We start from the raw sequence: 20,083 nt of genomic DNA on the forward strand, positions 1-20,083 counted from the left end.
GCCCTGGGGTGGCGAGGTCTGCCCGGTGCCAGGGAGGTTCCAGACAACAACAGTAAACACGTGTGTAAATGTAAACATATTACAGAATATGACAGTTGTGTGCCATCCCTTTTCAGATTGTGTGAATATACTGGAAATAGCAAAAGAATACCTGGGGCTCATATTAAGATAAATAAATACAATTGGTTGATATCACCTATATAAGGTGCAGCCCTGTAATATACCTAAGTCGGCTTTGAGTATAGCAACTCTTCTGTCCACAGTTGCCATTTACTCCCCTGAGAGGTATTCTTACAGTTGGGAGAATAAGTAAAATATTTTTAGTTGGTGAAAGTTGTTTTGCCTCTTTACTAAGGTTCTCCCTTTTCTATTCTACAGACTTAAACATCATTTTCTCTCCAGGTTTCCCATTCTGTTAATGACCCCACCTAGGCTCTGTTGGTTGACTTTGTTTTCACTCCGAGTCCCAGGCATGTCAACTGTTCTCAGCCAGACAGGCACCTGGTTTCTGATACAGCCTTTTGTTGGTTGATTTGTTTTTCTTTTTAAACCATATAATCCTAAGGTCATCTCTGCGGCAGGCAGCACTGCTGAGTTCATCTCTAAAAAAGCTTTTAAAGCACTTAGGGACAGAATTGAAAAAGGCAGTTTTTGAGTTTGTGTGTGTGAACAGAATCAGACCTGAGGGCTACCAGACTTGTAGCAGGTCCGTTTGCAGCAATAGACAAATTTGGAGTCTGTGTTTCTGGTGCGTGCTGAGCTTGTCTGGAAGAATTGGGCCAGTATCACACAAGGTAGCCTGTGCATATGTGCGCCATGGAAATACTCAACAGTTTTTGTAGATCTCTTTGCAAATATGCCTTCCATATAGTGAGACACCCCGTTGCCCCTCCCTCCCAGACTCTCCCTAAAAAAACAAGAGTTCTCTAGAGTTTATTGTGCTTACATTGTATTGGTTCTGGCAGGCTTCAGTTTAATTTTTGTAACTGGAAACTTTAAAACTAGTAAATATGTACTATGTACTGTAATTGTCCTCTGAAAAAGCTGATACCACAATAAGTGAGTGCATATTCAAGACTCATGTTGATTGATCTGTGAGGAATTACGGCCACAGAAATGTTTTTACCCTCCAGAGACTCGAGAGGCTGTGATCTGTATTTCTTTGAGGTGGGAGGAGTCCCATGGTGGTGGAAACCTGACTCCGTTTTGGTGTCTGGGCAGCTCGCGGAGTTTAGCGGCCGCCTCAGATGTGCTTGGGCAAGCACTCTGTGCCTGAACGTTAACTATATCTGAAATCTGAACACTGAGATTTTCTTATCCAGCCGCCACAGTTTATCATTTCTGGCAAGACATCACATTAAATTGTTCTCACGTGACGCAAGCTCTGTGCATAGCTTCCTTTAGATCATGTTTGAGGCTTAAGAGAATTAAATACAGCAGCACTTTTAACTCCTCTGAGCAGAAATTTAGAGGAAGCTCTGGAAAACCAATTACAGTATAAAGTGGTCAATTGGTCGAGAGCATTTAAGGGATAAATATAATTGAGAATCAAAAGTGTAATCTTGATTTAGAAATTTTAACTTCAAAGAGACTTCTTTGAAGGGAGAGGGGCTAAGGCACCCCTACGGAGTGGAAACATTAGTCCCACTCATTGTTCCTTCTCTTGAGGACTTGAGGAGAAAAAGTCCTCAGAAAGAGGGTAGATGAGAACAGCAACCTCCTGGTCACCGGCCTTAGGAAGGACCTATTGCTTTTCCATGGGACAAGAACATACAGGTGGTCTTCACTGTCTGAACTCGGAGACCAAACCCTCTGGATGTGGGAGGGGTACTTGCATCTGTGGGTTCCTTTGCAGAACTTGAATACGCTCCAGTGTCTTGCTTGTCTCACATTGTTAGAGAATAAGCTAACTTTCTAAATAAGTGAAAAATTAATTGATGACATTTTATTCAAACCTTTTTATAGGAGCCTTTCCAGATTTTTTGCATTCTGTCTTAACTTAGAAAACCAAACTACAACACAAGAGTAGTATGCTTGGGCCTTTGATTCTAGGCATGTGGAGGCAGAAAGGGTTTCGCTGGGACTTGCAGCAGCTCTGTACCCATAGTGCCACCATTGGTCTGAAGACTGCCATGTGGCCTTATGGCGTGCAGGGCTGCTTGTCTTGATGGATCTTGCCGTGACATGTGGCGTTTTCTGCTGTTGGTATGCCTGCCTTGTGCCAGAGGGATGCTGCAAGGAGCTCTAAGGCCTGTTACTGCTTTCCTTCTGACAGCAGAACTAGGCCAGGTTGGCTGCTTTTCTCTCTCATAACTAAGTCTGTCCTCAGCTGTCATCTGCGGCTGTTGAGGAGCTGTCCAAATGGACAAATGGACAAATCTATCACATTTCTTTTCTGCTGTCCGCTGCCTCTGCGTCTCGCCAGCATTTCCCCATCTCCTGAGTTCTCTTCCTTTGTCTTATTTCCTGTTCATTTTGGCATTTCCAAGGTGAGAGTTTGGCTTTCAAAGTCACCACCAGGCCATTGTGACGGCTGAGGTTCGAAATCTAAGATAGTACGTTGCAGTGTGCGAGGATCAGGTTTTGGATGGGTTCAGCCTTCCTGCAGGATGCACATGCATCTTTATTTAATTTCCTTTCTCTTTCTTACAGTTTTAGGGCCCGAGGCTTTCCTTTGATTGAGGTTACCACAGGAAGCCTGACTTCTAAATGAGCACAGTAGCTTTTTGCAGAGTGTGTCTTCAAGATGTGTGTTATTTTAAAAAGATATCCTGAGTGATTCCAATATAAATAAGCTAGAGTTTTGCTTGACTCTTATTTTGCAGTTAAGAAAATTTAATATTTTTCGGTTTTAAAATATAAAAATATTAAAACAAACAAAAAACCTCTGAGTCCTAGGAAGTCTGTGTGTGTCTTTTAGGAGGAGAAGTGCATATTTTGGAAAAACAAACAAAAACATTGCCACATGTGATATGCAGTATCAGTAAAGTGCTGGGTAGTTCAGAGTTATCTGTTAGACATACGTTTTATCAATGAATAAATGAACCAACCAAACGATCCCGCCATGGTTCTTGACTGTCCTGAATCTCAGTTCCTCCTGTTTTTTCTTTCTTCCATCTTCTCTCTTTCCCCTTGCTCTCCTATCTCATCTATAATTGTCATTTATCCCTAGCAGCTAAGGATGAAAAGATATTGTTTCTTACTCTCCATATGTAATTGCCGTATCTCCACCTGCTAATCCAGAGCTCATTAAATTTAGAAAATTGAAAATCCCTACCTGCCCTCTGTATGTGCATCAGAATCCTTATATATCTGTCCACAGCTGTTCCATGGGTGTGGTTAGAAGGTTGTATTTACAATTAAAAATAACCAGTAACTAGAATTCTGGCAGGTTGTGTAACTTGTCAGCATTTTATTTTTTCAATTGTTACATCCCCCATTTTTGAAAAGCTTGTTCAGAAAGTGGTAGGTTACAATGAGGATGAGGTCTGTAAAGGTAACTAGCTATATAGCATCAGCCCGTAGTTTCTTTTGTAAGCCCTTACCTATTTACTGTTTACTCCAAAGACATCACCTGTTTTTCTCATATTCATTATGTCCCACAGTAGTAGATACTATTTTTTTGTCATACAACACATTGTTTCTGATAAACACTGTCTCGTCAGAGATAATTTAATACACATAGTGTTCCCGATCATAGTTGTGTTTTAGTCCTTGCTCTTTTTTTAATCTATTAAAATTGTTTGATCTGGAATGAACAGAATAAAAGATTAGCATAGTTCTTGCTATATTTTTCAAATTATATGTTTTATAGATGTCATAATTTTTCACTAAAACTTTGCATTTAGACAGTTCCACCATTCTCTCTCTCTCTTGATCGGTGCTGTTCAAACTATAAAGTGTATCAGTTTGAAACTGTAAAGTATCTCCTTGAAAACTTGGTAAAATAGAGATTACTGGCTCCCACCTGCAAAGTTCCTGATTCAAGAGGTCTGGGCTCAAGAATTTGCCTTTCTAGCACATTCCTTGGTGATGCTGCTATTTTAGGGACCAAACTTTGAAAACCCCAGGTCCCTATTATCCAATCTTAATGGGTTTATGCATATTAACAGCAGTTATTTAAACTCCATTTCTACAGAATACTCCATTTTCAAGAATTATAAATGTGCTTAAGGTGAAAATTATAATTCCATTGTAAAGTTTACTTTTATGTAGAATTGTTAGCTTTAGTTGGCTGGAATTGATCTCACAAAGTGCTTTTCTGTTTATTTTTTTAGCTGTTTAGAGTTTGGTAACAAAATAGCTGTATCTGCTCTGTTTCTGATAGAGACCAGGCAAGAGCGTGGTTGTCAGAGCAGAGTGAGAGCTGCCGCAGGCAGCCCAGAAGATGGAGAGTGATAGAGAGAAGCTCTTCCTGCTGTCACTTGCTCACAAGCTTCCCAATCCACTTTTGGGCACCATGATTTCTAGAAAAAGTATAGGTGACTGTGAGCATCTTTCCAATTGCAAAAATAAATGATTTTTAGTTGTCAGACTTGTTGCTCAGTACCTAATAGCAGTTTTAAGCCTAAATTTTTATAATATTTCTAACTTTAAACATATCTAATTCTTAACACTGGCAGGACCTATAAAGAGCATTTAGTGTGGGCACCTACCTGTGAGGTCACGCTTCATCACCTGAGTCACTGCCCTGATTCCCAGATGGCTCAGAGACTTAGCGACCCTAGCCTCCTCATCCTAACTAGCTCCTCAATACTTGCCCTTAAAAACAACAACAACAACAACAACAACAAAAACCCACACCGTTTACTGGGATCTGTGAAAAGAAGACAAGTCTTATTTAAAGTTAATTCTTAAGATATAATCATTCGCAAACCTGCTCAGGACATCATTCATAATTTCTTTCTGGTCCCAAGGAGGACTTCTAAACTGTGCCCTTGACCTCGTTCAAAGATGTAGTTCCCACTTCTTCTCAGTTAAGTGAGTGCTCTGCCGAGGAGCGCCTGTTTTAGCACAGACTGCTGATAAAATGTCATGAACTAGCAAGCAAAGAATAACCATCCTTTCAGTAAAACAGAAGACACTTGGGTATCCTTGAATTTCAGCCTCAAAACCATCATTTATTATGAAAGGCTTTGGATGGAGTTCTTTTTCTGCTGTATTATAAATAAAAGAAAGGAAATACAGGTTTCCACTGCTACCCAAAAGTAATGTGTTCCTATGAAACTTTCCATAAGCTGAAATGGCATAAAGGGAAGAAGCAATTACCCTAAACTTATGTGGAAAAACTATTGAACATTCCCAAACCCAAAAATATAACCTACCAGATCATACCAAATAACACATAAAACCTAAAATAACACTAACATATAGTAAAAGCAGGAATGATATGATAAATACACCACACATATAAATTAGCAATAATGTATACACAGTATACTTTCACTTATTAAAAAGACTCATTTCTCCTTAAATATAAGGTAACAGAACACTACGCTTTGAACACCCATCAGTCCACACAAGCAATGGACTTTCCATTTTACCCATTATTGGGTACCCATTGGAGGAGACCACTTCGCTACCAGCAGAGACAACAGTAATGTCGGCAGCTTCCGAGAGTTTCTCTCTGCATGTAAACAGTATGAATGGTGAACGCAGGCAAGTTCACAGGCAAGAACACAAAGCAGTCTGTTACTTAAAACTGACCTAACTCGTGACATGTCAATGAGAAAGGTGCAGGTTAGCTGAGCAGATCTGTCACCACACTGTGGTGGTGAAGTTGCAGGTGGCTGGCTGGCTGGTCCCAGTCATATCGCTGATAAGTAGCTCAGTGGCTCTCTGTTAGCGCCTTGCATCTCTCCAGGCCCCACTGTTCCTCGCCCTCGTCCCCCTTATACCTGTGGTCCTGCCGTCAGTTTCTTGGACTCAGCTCTCTCTTCTTCCAGACCTTCATACAGGTCTGGAAAATTCTAGGACAAAACTCCCCTCCCCCGTCCCACCTCACCCCCCAGTCTAATGAACACACATCCATCCAGTCTCTTCTATCCACCTTTGCTTCTGGGAAGCCATCTCTAGGCTGCAGGTCTAGGCCACATGCTCCCCCACGTGCCCCTAGGTCACACAGTGGTCTTATGCTCAGGTATAATCACCTTTGAATGTGGCTGGGTTACCCCCATGCGAAACCAGATCAGCAGGGGAGAGTACAGTATTGTGTCACCATGTTGGTCATTGAATCCCTGGCACCTCGGTGAGTCTCCAAGAAATATTCTTCGCATTAATTGATGAATGAATTTTCCGGAATGTGCATTTCGATTCAGTATAGGAACCAGCATCCAGCCGAAGCAGCATCCAACCTTGATGGACCCTCTGCCTGGTTCCTCCTGGGCTGCGCTAATACACTAGTTAGCTTGGGTCAGATGCCATGGCCTCAGCTTATTGCTGCCACAAGGGCGTCCAGACACTCTTTCTTCAGGCCTGCAAACATAATGGGGAGAGAAAGGGGCATCCAGTAACTACTGGCAACTGAAGAACAACTGTTTCAAACTCAAAAAGATAATATGTCAAAGTAAATAATTTATCCATAACAATATTCAGAAATATTTTCATAAAAATCCCTTAGATCACCAGCTACCATTTATCTAAATGTTTATCTTGTTCTCAGATAAAATTGCTTCGGACCTCTTAAAAATGTTTTTCCCAAAAAATACTTAAAGCTGTAATAGAAATTTTTAAAAATTGAGTCAAATAAGTTTTGGGCAGTTAATATATTAGAAAGGCTTATATGACTAATACATGTAGCGCCAAATAAATATATATATATTTTTTTTTTTACTCAATTCTCTTTTAGCCGTGGCTGCAAAATAGCTGAGAATATGTTTGTTTTCTGAGACCTCCCTCTGGTTTATGGAAGAGGCAGAAGTTAGGCTTAGCTTCCAGTAATCTGATAATCACTCCACTAAATTGACAATGAGAGAAAACTGTAAAAATTGTTAGGATTTCTTTGAACTATCTTGGTTTTTCGTTTTATTTTGCTTGTTTTTAACAACACACACACATACGCACACACGGGTACAGAGTGAGGGGGGCGAAGCCGTAGGCCCCCCGGCAGGCAGGCACACTCTGGAGTTTTCTGCAGTGGATATGGCTTCTCAGCTGGTGAAGAAAGCGCCACTGTCATCTTAGGCCTTCAAGACTGTGGAATGACTTTGAGGAACCTGAACAGGTAGAGGAATGTTTCACATTGGCTCTGGTTGACGCTTGGTAAACATTTCTTGTGTGTAGACAAGTGCCTGGAAGGCAAGCTCACATCTCTTCTCTCCTAAACAGGTGACCCTGTACCCCTGCCAGGGGGCCTTACCAGGTGTCCTTTGAAAACAGTTCCTTTACATTACGAAGGAATTCCTCAGGAAATGTTTGCATTTTGGTCTCAAGATGTGTACAGTGAGAGTGTGTGTACAACAGATATGGTTTCTGAAAGGCCCAGTAGCTGTACCAGCCAGAGCCACTCAGTATCCCTGGAGGCATTTTTGGAAGGGCAAGAAAAAAAGTGGTTCATAGAAGTATGTAAAGGTCAGAGATCATTGTTGCCTGACCCCTGGCCAGAGGGGAGCAAACCTTTTTGTTTCAGGAGCCACCTGAGCCATTTCCAACAGTTGCATGCCCCCCAGGAAAAGCCAGATAATCTGGAGAAAATGATGAGTTATTTTGTATGAGCACTGTGCCCTCGCTAAGAGGAGCTGTACTGGAGCTTTGCCACTGCCCCTTCCTCCCAGCATCCCCTGGGGCCCTGACTACAGCGGGAAGTCAGCTTCCATGGGGGAAAAGACGATGTCCTCACCCATTCATATACTTTATTTCCTCTATCATGATTCTCATGTTTCAACCACAATTCCACAGATCTTTTTAGACTAGCACACAAACTTTTTTTTAAATAACTTTTATTGTAGCAAAAAATATATAACATGAAAGTTACCATTTTAACTGTTTTTAAGGGCAAGTTCAATGGCATTAAGTACCTTCACATTGTTGTACAGCCGTCGCCACCATGCATGTCTGGAGCGGTTTCATTGTCCCTAATTGGTGCTCTATACCAATTTAAACACTAATTCCTCATTTCCCCTTTCCCCCAGCCCCTGGCAACTTTCTATTTTCTACTTTCTGTCTCTATGAATTTAAGTACTTCATATGGATGGCATCATACAGTATTTGTCCTTTTGTGTCTGGCTTAATTTCATGAAGCGTAATGTCCTGAAGGTTTCATCCATGTTGTAGCATGTGTCACAATTTGTCTCCTTTTTCAGGCTGAATGTTATTCAATTCTTTGTATATATCACGTTTTGTTTATCTGTTCATCTGTTGATAGACACAGGTTGCTTCCATATTTTGGCTCTTTTTAATAATGTTGCTATAAATAAACATGGATCGACAAGTATCCGTTTAAGGCCCTACCTTCAGTTCTTTTAGGTGTGTACCCAGAAGTGGAATTGCTGGATCTTACTGTTCAGTCTTTTGAGTGACCGCCATCTGTTTTCCACAGCGGCTGCACCATTTTACATTCCCAGCAGCAGTGCACAAGGGTTCCAATTTCTCCACCTCTCCACCAACAGTTGTTGTTTCTATTTTTGTTCTTGTTTTTGTTTTTTAATTTTCATAATAACCATGCTGATGGGTGCAAAGCGGTATCTCTTTGTGGTTTTGATTTGCATTAGCAAGTAACCTTCACATCTCAGCTTCCCTTTTTGCTTCTTTGGAATGTTTCTCATGATACTGTTCCTAAGGAATTTCTTAATACCACCTCAATAGCGGGACCAGAGCAACAGAGAGTAATAAAATAGAGTTACCCCCACACAGTTTATAATACAGAAAGCAGTTCATTATAAATTAGGTCGATGAGTAGAAACCAGTATACAAACTGGCCTGTTCACTCCCTTCGTCCTTACTACCTCCTTCATCCTTACTACCTTCTATTTCATCTTTTTTGAAAGTTCCCACTATATTGTAGTCATTGGAGATATAACAGAATCAAGCATGCAAACAAATAGGAGAACCATGTAAAATTTTCTTCAGTTTCTGTGGCTGTAATTCTCAAAGTGTTCCTGGATCAGTGGATACATTTTGCCTCCTCTAACCCATTGGGTCTCAGATTGCTAGGTAGAGGGCCTATTACTCTGGATAAGAGTATGTCTCTTAAAGAAGTTTCCAAGACAGAAAAATGCCCATTTACCGAACTGAAAGGAAAGAATAATATAGCTTTTGATAAGAAACCCAACAAGGTGACCTCTCTTTGAGGATAGAATGTTAAATATATGTATAAGTCGATGCTCGAAGAACAGCGTGGCCAGAGATGGGTCCAGAGTTCACCTGGGTGGCTTGGTGCACCATACAAAGGGCATCTACTCTCATCTTTCCATAAAGTCTAAAATAAAAGGTTAGTAGAAGTTTTGAGGTTATTTCAGAATCAAGAGTGCCTGGAAGCAAGGTCCTTCCCTCCCCTGTTATTTCTGCACAGTGGTGTGCTTGGGAGAAACTCATACTAATACTTAAGCAATCAGGGATGGATGGAGGAAGAAATGTAGGATGTTACATACTGTTCTTGGTACCCATTTTTTTCTGTAAAGGAGAGAGATATTTGGCCAAGGATTCTGTTTCTAAAAATCAGTAGCATCAAAGAGGGTATTCTTTGGTTTTCTTTTCTAAAAATACTCAAAGAGCTAAGATGTCAGAATTACCTACAGGAATGGACAGTAGAAGAGATTGACAGATTGGGAATTTGTCAGTCATTTATTGACACCTGCTTTGATCCCAATGTGAAGATGTGGACTCAAATCAGGTTCCTATTCAAATAGGGGACCTAAACCTAAACAATAACGAGGATAAAAACCCTGAGAGGGGTTGGTGTTCTACCTATGTATTAATTATCCGTATGTTCCACTTGGAAAATGACTGCCTAAAAAGAAGGGTAGAATGAATGGCTTATACTAACTGGTAATTCTTCAGAGCCTCTGGTTCAAAAACCATGAGAATAGAAGTCATTGCTAAGAGGAATAGTCAGAGAGAAGGAGATAAGAAGTGATCTGATGTTAGAAGATTCAATAAGTTAGCACAGTATTCAGCAAAAAGAAATTATGCTGAACAGGTATTTTGTTTGGAGAAGGGAAAGGTAGGGAAATTTGGACAGTGAGAGGAAGCACAAAGAAAGGAATCGAAGGGGCCGTCGGGTGGGGAGAATAAAAGGCAGATATTTTGAAACCGAAAGAAAAAAATACAGAACTTAGTTTAGTTAGATTCTAGTAACAGGTGGTGCTTGTGATGGCTTAAAATGATGTCCACACATTCTTTGCTGTCTCTCCCTTCAAAGGGTGTAGCCTGATTACCGCCCTTCCAGCTGGGGCTGTACTTAATGAGTCACTCACTACTAATGAATAGTGTGGTGGGAGTTATGATAGGCAACTTCCAAGACTGGATCTAAAAGGCAGGGTGGTGGCTTTGCTGTCCCTTGGATCACTTTGTCTGTGGGGAGCAGGCTGCCGTGTTGTGAAGACCCTCACGCAGCCTGACGGAGGGGCCTGGAAGGCTGGGAATAGAGGCCCCTGGGCGGTTCCTGTGAGTGAACCAACCTGGAAGCAGATCCTGTACCCCCAGTGGAGCCTTCAGGTGACTGCAGCCTCCGCCTCAGTCAGTGTCTTAACTACAGCTGATAGGAGTTGGGTGCTTCTAGTTCAAGATTTAAGCGGCTCCCAAATTCTTGAGCTACAGAAACTAATTATAAATATTTGTTGTTTAAGCCACTGACTTTTGGGATGATATGTTATATAACAGTAGACAAATAGTACAGTACCCTAGATAGAAAACATAATTATAATAATAAAGGGGACAGTGGGGAGTGAAAATTAAAGTTCAAGAGACCCTGCTTTACCATTTTTTGTTTAAAGCAAGAACGAACAAATAGCTGTCATATTGGCGATATTCATCCCCTCTGCTAGAAATCAGAAGGAAACCTCAAAGATATGAGGTGTTAGGTGGAGGGTACAGTCATTCTTTGCCAATTAGTTCAGCAGCCATCTATTGAGTGCTCTGATTTTCCTCCTGAATATATAAAAACAAGATAGAAATGAGCCTCTCCCTCAGGAAGCCTAGAGCCTAATAGGGGAGACAGATGTAAACAAATAACGATGACAGCGTGATTGTGAGTGAAGTAAAATGTGGCGCATCTGCAAATGGATGTGAACCTCTTCTCGTTGCTTCAGAACGTATGCATTTTCTAGAGATTTTAATGGAAAGAAATCTTTTTAGAAATCGATGAGATGCTGATTGCTGTCTTCATAAAGTTTCATGAAAGGAACTTGAAGAAGGGCCACTAAATGACAGTGTTTGTTTAATACTTCCCAAGCATATACTTCTGGCATTACTGTAGTTTATTAAACTGTCTCAGTTTCTTTCCAATTTCAGAAACTATCTCTATTTTGCAGCTGTGAAAATTGAAACAGACAACTCTTTGAAGGTTTGTCCAAGGTCACAAAGCTAAGTAAGTAAAGGAGCCGGAATATGAATCCAGGCAACCTGGTTCCAGAGCCTGTAACCCCCGCAGCTATCTTGCTTCTCAGTCATATAACTAATAGAGAACTGGGGTCTGGGCAACTTATGACTTTCCAAATGTCACATGACCAGTTTCCCCTTCTGCTAATGGTAGACTAACATTTCCGTTGAAAACAATTAGCAAAGCTGGACAAAACATTGGAACAAACAAAAAACAACAAAGAAGTAGTAATTCAGTAGCCCACAGTTATGAGGACAAAATTTAGAAGTCAGGGCTACCAAAGAGATAAAGCCTCAGAAAAAGATTCAAGCCTTTAGTGCAGACTCCTAAAATGAGCAATACTGGGAGCAAAGGCAAACTGGAAATACACCAGACTATAATCAGTTCTGTTCACTGCGTTGGGTGAAGGTGCCCTGCCCCACTCTGAGTGCAGAAGCAGAAGCAGATCCTCTCTGCAGGACACTTAACTCCATTGAGAACCTCAGAGTGTCTCTTAGATTTTTTCATATACAATATGCAGCATTCAAAGAGAAATTATCAGGAAATAAGCCTAAATGACCAAAAACGAAGGTGGCGGCGGGGGAGAAGTCCAGACTCACAGAAGTCCAGATTTGGGATTTTAAATACAGTTTTTAAGGTATGTGAATTAATAGTTTCAAGAAATTCAGCAAGATGAACTTGGACAGAGAATTAGAAGTAAAAAAATTAAGTGAGAATTATAGGACTAAAGAATACAGTAACTGAAATGAAGACCACAGTTGGTTTACGACACATTAAACATAGTTGAAAAAAGAATTAGTAAATGAGAAGACAGCTCAGAGGATAGGAAATAAAGACAAGCATGTAAGAGATTTTGCTGTGGACTGAATATTTGTGTCTCCCTTGCAGATTTATATGCTAGAACCCAGTCCCCAGTGTGATGGGATTTGTGCCATTATAAAAGAGACCACTTCTTGCCTCTTCTGCCGTTTGAGGCCACAGGGAGAAGCTGGCTGTCTATGAACTAGGAAGCAGGTCCTCACCAGACGCCAAATCTGCCAGCTTCTCAATTCTGGACTTTCCAGCCTCCAGACCTGTGAGAAATAAATTTCTGGTGTTTTTCAGTCACCCAGTTCATAGTATTCTGTTACAGTAGCCTGATCTAAGACTGTCAGGACCAAGTGAAAGGTTTAACATACATGTAATTGGTGACCCAAAAGAGTGGGTAGGAAGGGGGAGAGATAGCAGGAGGGTGGAAGCAATATTTGAAGAGATGAATGCCAGTGTCACGTGACTAGTAAATCACCAAGCCAGGTTTCCAACTTGAAGCTTAGCACCTTTAAAACATTTTTGTGATGACACATGACACACAGAAAATTTTATTTTAAAAGTACTTGTCTAACCCAGGTCAGGAAGGTCAAGAAATAGGACATTGTGGGCTCTTCTAGAAGCTGCTCCCCATGCCCATATCTGCTTCCCGGTTGTACCATGCCTCTCACTAGAAGTGACTTTCATTTTACGGTAATCGTTTTCGTAACTGTTTTGAAACTATATATGTATCCCCGACAGCATGTTTTTGGTTTTGCCTGCTTTTGAATTCTGTGGATAGTAAAATTGTTCTGTTCTTTCTTTTTTCTCTTGGTCCACACTCCCCGTGAGGTGTTTTAGTCCGTGTCGATGCACCCATTTCCTTGCTTGTGAAGTGTACTTCTCACCTATTGATCCATTCTCCTGTTGGTGGACATAAGAATTGTTTACACCTTGGAGTCACTGTAAATAGTCCCGCTTGGACGTTCTTACACGCGTGCCCTGGTACACGTGTGCCTGTGCATCTCTAGAGTGTATTTCTGGGATGAAATTGCTGAGTTCTTGAGAATACCCGTCTCCAACTTCTGATGACACAGAAACTGTTTAACAAGGCAAGAGTAGGAGTGCTGGCTCAGACCCTCACCAGCTGGGAAGAGCTCCCAAGTCCACTACTCTTTCCACCTTGGAAACCACAGTAGCACGTTGGCCTCCCGATGAGGGACACTCGACAGGCTTCCGCTCTGTGCCCCAGCGTAGAAAGCTCATGCTAACTGCCTCGTAAAGGCCTGTGTCTCCAGGTCAATAACTGCCTCATACCAAAACCTGTGTGGAGAGTGAATGCTGGGCTGGTATTTATTTTTATCTTCTTTCCCAGTGTAGAAATTCAGGCAAAAACTGGAGGCAGAGTTGTCTGGGGTCTGGAGTAGCTCCAGCTCCATCAGATCTAGGGGACTGGTTCAATTTGAAGGGAATAGACCTTAGAACATTCTCTTCAGCAGTGTCCCAGCTATTTTATCAGACTGTTCTCCACCAGGAATGTCTGGTGCAGGACCCAGAATCAGAAAGGCATCTGCGGCCTGGGGGTGAGGCTGGTCATGGAAGTCCCCCTTTCAAGGAGCTACTTAGCCCATAAATCACATTCATATCTTTTTCTCATGGCTCTGAACACTTGAAGACATTGCTGGTGGTTGGCCCAAATTTCATTTCTGTTCTCCAGTGTATGAATCCCCTGGAGGGCTCATTCAACCACACATTGCTGGGGATTAAAACTCAGGTGGCTGGGTCCCACCCCAGAGTTTCTGATTCTGAGGGTCTGGGGTGGGGCCTGACAGTTTGCTCTTTCTGGCAGGTTTGCAGGTGATGCTGACGCTGCTGGTCTTGAGAGCACACTGTGAGGCCCACTGGTCTAGATCATCTTCAGGCTTCTCCACTGGACCCTTCTTATCGCTGTAGCACATAAACGTGACACACCATGATGTTAAATTAAGGGGCTTAAATTAAAAGCAAATTTCCCTGTCCAGAAAGTCATCTGTTGATTATCTGGCTTAATTAAAATTAGGTCTGTCATATACTTACCCGAACTCACTTGCATGGTACTCCACCAACGTGCTGCTTTAGCCGTGAATTGATTTAAGTATCTATAAAACTAGCGCATGCCTGGCTTGTGCTAAACTATAAAGTGAGATTGCCCTTTATCTTGACCTGAGAAGGCAGAAACTTCTGGCATGGAGTAGATATACTTATAAAATTTAATAGAAGCTTGCAACTAAAAGTTGCTTTAAGGAACACCAGAAGCCCTCGGGAGAGGGCTGAGCACTTTCATAACTTGTATATATATATATACTGTTGGACACGAATGTGGTGTGACTGGCCGGGGTGGTTCTTTAATCTGCTAATAACTGTTGTGACAATGATGACAGTGCCGGTGCTACAAGCCTTGCCCCTGTGTGGGGTACCTGCCAGGCAGAGCCTGTTTCAGTATGTTCTGTTTTCAGAACCCATGGCAACCACCTCGGAGGGTCGTTCTGAGAACACGGCGGCCAGCCTGTGTCTGGCTTGTTGTTCAGGCCTGTGAAAATAGTCAGTATTTGCGAATTGTGTAATCAGACGATCACTTAGAATGTAATTTTGTGCTGTTTAGAATCTTATGTTGATAGGGCTGGTCAACCCGATCATCTATGACGTCAGGATTCATGACAGTTCATTTGTAAGTGATCAAGTTGGGAAAATAATTTTCAAGATCCGTGTCCCTCTTCCTACCCCCTGCCGCCCCTCCCCGCTCCCCCTTCAGTAGCCATGATTCTGAAAATAACATACTGCCTAAGCCTAAGCGGAGATAAACCTTCCTGTCTCTTCCTGAAGTTTCATCCCACCCGCACATCTCAAAGATTCATTCTTATTGGGTCTGTTTTAGGCAGAGGGATACACGGATACAAGCTACAAATACAATTGTGTCTTTGATGCTTTTATGCCAACAGCTGTCTAGTGGGTTAGCCCAGCAGCCCTTCCCAGAGCTGGTTTTCTGAGACACCCATTCCTTGAGTCATCCTCATTGGTTTATATAGAGTTATCTCTTGTTTTACAAGAATTGCACACTTTTAATCCAATGTTTGTAAACTCAGGTGCAACAAACAATGTTTGTTAATGTCCCAGTGGGAGGGACGCAGAGAGGGCAGGGGTGGGGAGTGGTGGCTTGAATCGTCCTTAGCAACAGTAAGTCCCTGGTTTTCAGGAAATTTAGGGAGTTTAGGGATTCCGTTAAGTACTGTGTTAGGCTCCCACCATCTGTAGGGCTCTGCAGAATAGAACCATAGGAAAGATGTGGCCCTACTTGCCTGGCGTGACGTATAATGAAGGGGACGTGACATAGGTTTAAATGATCTATCTATTACAGAGAGGTACTGGAATACACTGTGGTTCTGCCACTGGAAAGCTGTTAACATGTGCTACAGCAAGCCAAGGAGGGGAAGAGCTCATTGTGTTTGGAATGGAGAGGCTTCCTCAGGGTGCTGACACTTTAAGCTGAGCCTTTCAGGAATGGTGGACCCAAAGAGGTTGGGTGGGTGGGGCACTCAAAGAAGACCATGAACGGGAGTGAAAATGGGACTGGGGTTGGAATACACTTTCGTCTCATCGATTAGATCTGTAGGTAGAAGCCAAGAGACACGGCCCTGGTGGGCCGTGGTGGTCGGTTGGGTTTTATTCTGAAACCATCGAGGGAGGCCAGCGTCCCTCCGCACCCCCACCAGCCACGCCATCCGCATAGTGCCTCAAAACTGGCAGAACCTTTCCCCTCTTCTCTGGATGTCCCCCCTTCCCTGTGCTCTCCTAGTGACGCCCCCTCATTCATATTTAGATTAGTCTGCCCTTCCTCAGTATTCTCTCCAACTAAATATATATCGACCTTTTTATTTTTATTTATCTGTTATTTCTATGGTACATATAGAACATACGTAGTAGGCATTGCAGACATGCATGTACACATAGGCAGGGCATGGCCTGTCTGGCATGTAGTTCATGTTCAATAATCATTGTTAAATTAATCAATACTTTTATTCCCCAAAGAGCATTTCTCAGTGTCTTCCCTGCATAATGTTTCAACAAATGAGATAAAAGACCAATTTTAATAAAAAATTATGTCTTTCTAAAATATATTCAAATATAGGTAAAATACTGACATAATCACAAATTTAAAGATTTCTCAATAAAATCTTTGCTTGAACCATCATCCAGCCTCCTCTGGGATATTATGAGCCATACTTATATATATATATTTTTTTTTTTATAGCTTAGAATTAGAAAAAAATTGATAACCGAATGTCTAATAGTGGCGGTAGAAGTCAGGGGAAGTGAAGTTTCTAGCCACTGTCCATATACAAACAAACCCATTTTTAAAATATTCTCAGTGTATCAAAAATAGCTTGGGCAACGGTAAATCCAAATTTCTTCAACATCCAGGTTAACGCTGGTGTCATATATTCCATCACGATTCTCTTATCGCCAATTTTCAAATCACTGAAATACAGTCAGTACCAAAACTACTTAAACAAAATTGAATTTTTCTTTTGATTCAGAACATCAGAGCCTTGGACTGCCTCTAGGTCATGCTGAACATCAGATGCCGTTTTTTTTTTTAATATCTCTAATCAGATATTAAAACAGAGCCTTCGCTGTTTGAGCCGTATGGCGGTTTGGATTTGGATAAGTGGGAGATTCAGGCAGTAATTCCCCAGATCGTCAGGGGTCGTGCAGTTCAGGCTCATGGAGTAAAGTATTTATGCCCTTAATCTGGCTCCTCTGCCGGTGGCTGCAGAGCCTCCCAAGTCTCCTGTCTGTGATCCAGTTGTAACGTGTGTTCTGTTTCTTCCCCAGCCCAGTGACTTCTCTGTGTCTCTCAAAGCATCAGGGAAGAACAAACATTTCAAGGTGCAGCTTGTGGACAATGTCTACTGCATCGGGCAGCGGCGGTTCCACACCATGGACGAGTTGGTGGAGCACTACAAAAAGGCTCCCATCTTCACCAGCGAGCACGGGGAGAAGCTCTACCTCGTCCGAGCGCTTCAATGATGCCCTCCCTGCGGCCCCTGCCACCTCCAGGCCGTGGTGCCACATTCACTTCCCCAGAGCCGAGCGGATGACCCCAAGAAGACGTGGTCGGTCACAGGCTCTGCCGCCGGGGGCCTGCTCTGTCCAGAGCCTCATCCCCTATTGGCTTCCTTAACCTGGTTGATCTTACTGTCCACGTTGTTTGTTTCCATCTTCCTCCCCTTTACCATCCCTCACTCCACGTTCAAGGCCACCCGGCTCCTGGCCAATTTTAGAGAACGGGAGGGGGAAGAGGGGCGAGTTTATTCACTTTATTCCTTCTCCATTGGAAACAGCCTTACTCTGGTCAACTTGTTCACGCCATCAGCACCCCGCAGTAAGACGGCATCGGGCACGGTTGGAACGCACCAAAGCCGCCATCGACGAAGTGACCTGCGTCTCAGGAGAGCTCTGGGTTCTCGCATACCAAGCAGCACAGGCGAAGGTCCTCAGTCCCAGCAGCCCTATATGTGTCCTTTGCCCTTACCTGGCTCCCAGACTTTCCAGGGAGTGAACGCATTTGCTGGTAGCAATACTAGAACCACCAGGTGGGATAGTAGTGAGGAAGCTGTCCAGTGCCTTTGGGGCTGTACTTGCAATAAAGAAAGAATTTCCTTGAAGGCCAGTCTGCAAGAGGGACCGGTGACTCAGAAAGATGTTTTGGTAATTTACCCCCAAATGTGCCATCCACCTAGTGCTTTCTCCTCTTGCCCTTTGGCTTGTTTAAATTTTACAATTATGTATTTAATTCTCAAAGTAATTGTATCTGTAGCCATTTGTTGACACTAATACAGATGATTAAGGAAAACAGCTGATCTTTGGGGAAGGGGAGCTACCAACACTTCACACACACACATACACACACACACAAATATATATATATATATATACATACATATATATTATATATATATTATTTGCTTTACAGGGAAGTTTTTCAGGGTTTACAAAAGAATATGTGATTGGTAGTAGGAGACACAGAATGTTTATGAAGAAATTGCGTTTTCTTTTTTCTTTACATTTGAACTTCTTTATAGTTTAAATATGCAGTCTTGAGATGGCACATTCCTACAGTTGAAGAAGAGGTCTTGACACCTCCTAAACTTGCATACTCAGTTTTTTGGATATTGTAATAAAAAAAAGTATTATGACAAGATGATGTGTGCATTTATCTTTGGGAAAACTCCGAAGTCTGGGAGAGCAATGCCTGCAGCATTTACTGAATGAACACTCAGTGCCTAAAGAGAAACGGTTTGAGAGAAGAGTTTAACACATTTATTACTTGTGTGTTTGCTTTTTCTGCCACTACATGTTTGTATCTTGAAATAATAAATTTTAATTAGTGAAACTCCAAGAGAAACCAGAATTGCAAGCTTGGTCCCAACTTTTTACCCTTTGTTAATATTTTACCAAACTGTTGTCAGCTAGACTTCTCAACTCTAGCTTTCCCCTCTTCACTCAGGTCTGACTTTCATTTGCTCAATCAGGAAATGTTTGCCTAATAGTCGTAATGTGCCAGGCACTGGGGACACAGTCGTTCATATAACACAGGGTTTGTTCCCTCGTGTGCTAATTATAGCTAATGTGATTGAAGGCTCCCTCTGTGCCAGACACGGTATCTTCGTTTATTCCTCACCAGGACCCCGCGGGAGGTGGTGGGTGCTGCTATCATCCCCATTACACAGATGGAGAAAACGAGGCACGAAGTTAATGCATAAGGGCACGTGGCTAGTACAGGGTAGCACAGGGTTGCAAATCCAGAGATGGCCATACCCTACCAACCCCGGCCTGGGAAGGCTTTCAGGAGAAATAAGGTACTTTTTGAGCGTTTGCACTGTATCTGACGTTCCCGTTTCCGATGAGTTAATATCTTTCTGTTGCCTTTGATATAAATTAGAAGTTTGATAATAAAGTCAATGTTTGATGTCTGGCACCTGACATTGGAGGCACCCAGTTGTAGAAGAATAGACATCCAGGTGAATGAGATGGATCACTACCTTGGACTGAACACATCACTTCTATAGCTTCCCCATGGAAGGAACAGTTCCTCCTGACTCATCAGGTCTCACTGTTGTGTATTCCGTTTGGACCTTAAGCTCCAATCCCTCTAGATAGTGACCTCCTAGGCAGCAGATAGACTTTGATTTACGATACCAATTCAGGAATAAGCAAAAGACAGATACGTATTTTGGCTTCAGGAACTCCTTTGAGGCTTATAGTCATAATTGACAGTTATTTTCACTCTTGTCCCAAACTGCTGTGAGAGAGCACTCCAGCTGGCTAGGGTAGGTTGGAATTACTATTTATGAAGGATCCAGTACCCAAGGATGTCCTGACCTAGATGGACCAGTGGAGGGTGGATTGATAGTCCCAGGATGAGCCTATTGAAAGAGTGGAAGCAGAAAGGTGTCAAGGCAAGGGTCCGCACGTGGTTTGGAGTGTGGACTGCCCGTGCAGTGTCCAGATGGCACTTCTGTCATCACCTTCCTGCTTGTCCTGAGATTTCCCGGACAAATCTTGTTTTGCTGGTCCCTTGCCTCTTTGCACAGACAGCAAAGGGTATTAAAAGTCAGTCATTTTTCAGTTGTGTGACTGCTCATTTATTTGCCCTAAATGTGCCTTCGTTTTTCATAAACAGCGCCGCTGAATTAGTGTAGAACTACCCAGCCCTTTGCA

General features: G+C 42.4%; 1 protein-coding gene and 1 long non-coding RNA gene across 6 annotated transcripts in view; both read left to right on the plus strand.

Annotated features, from left to right (window-relative positions):
- The window catches only part of NCK2 (NCK adaptor protein 2), a 129,397-nt gene extending 110,834 nt beyond the window's left edge, over positions 1 to 18,563 (plus strand). For all 5 annotated transcript variants that reach the window (XM_039840153.1, XM_039840149.1, XM_039840152.1 and 2 more), the window contains one exon: positions 17,195 to 18,563. In XM_039840153.1, coding sequence (XP_039696087.1) covers positions 17,195 to 17,389 — 195 coding nt within the window. In that variant the 3' untranslated portion in view covers positions 17,390 to 18,563. The remainder of the gene's footprint in view (positions 1 to 17,194) is intronic.
- Positions 7 to 14,342, plus strand: LOC120584472 (uncharacterized). Its single transcript, XR_005648053.1, has 2 exons — positions 7 to 11,524; positions 14,172 to 14,342. It is a non-coding gene; the product is annotated as an uncharacterized LOC120584472 (long non-coding RNA).
- Positions 18,564 to 20,083: the final 1,520 nt, after the last annotated feature.

Source organism: Pteropus medius, unplaced genomic scaffold (genome assembly GCF_902729225.1).
Source record: "Pteropus medius unplaced genomic scaffold, Ma_sr-lr_union100, whole genome shotgun sequence".
NCBI classification, from domain to species: Eukaryota; Metazoa; Chordata; class Mammalia; order Chiroptera; family Pteropodidae; genus Pteropus; species Pteropus medius.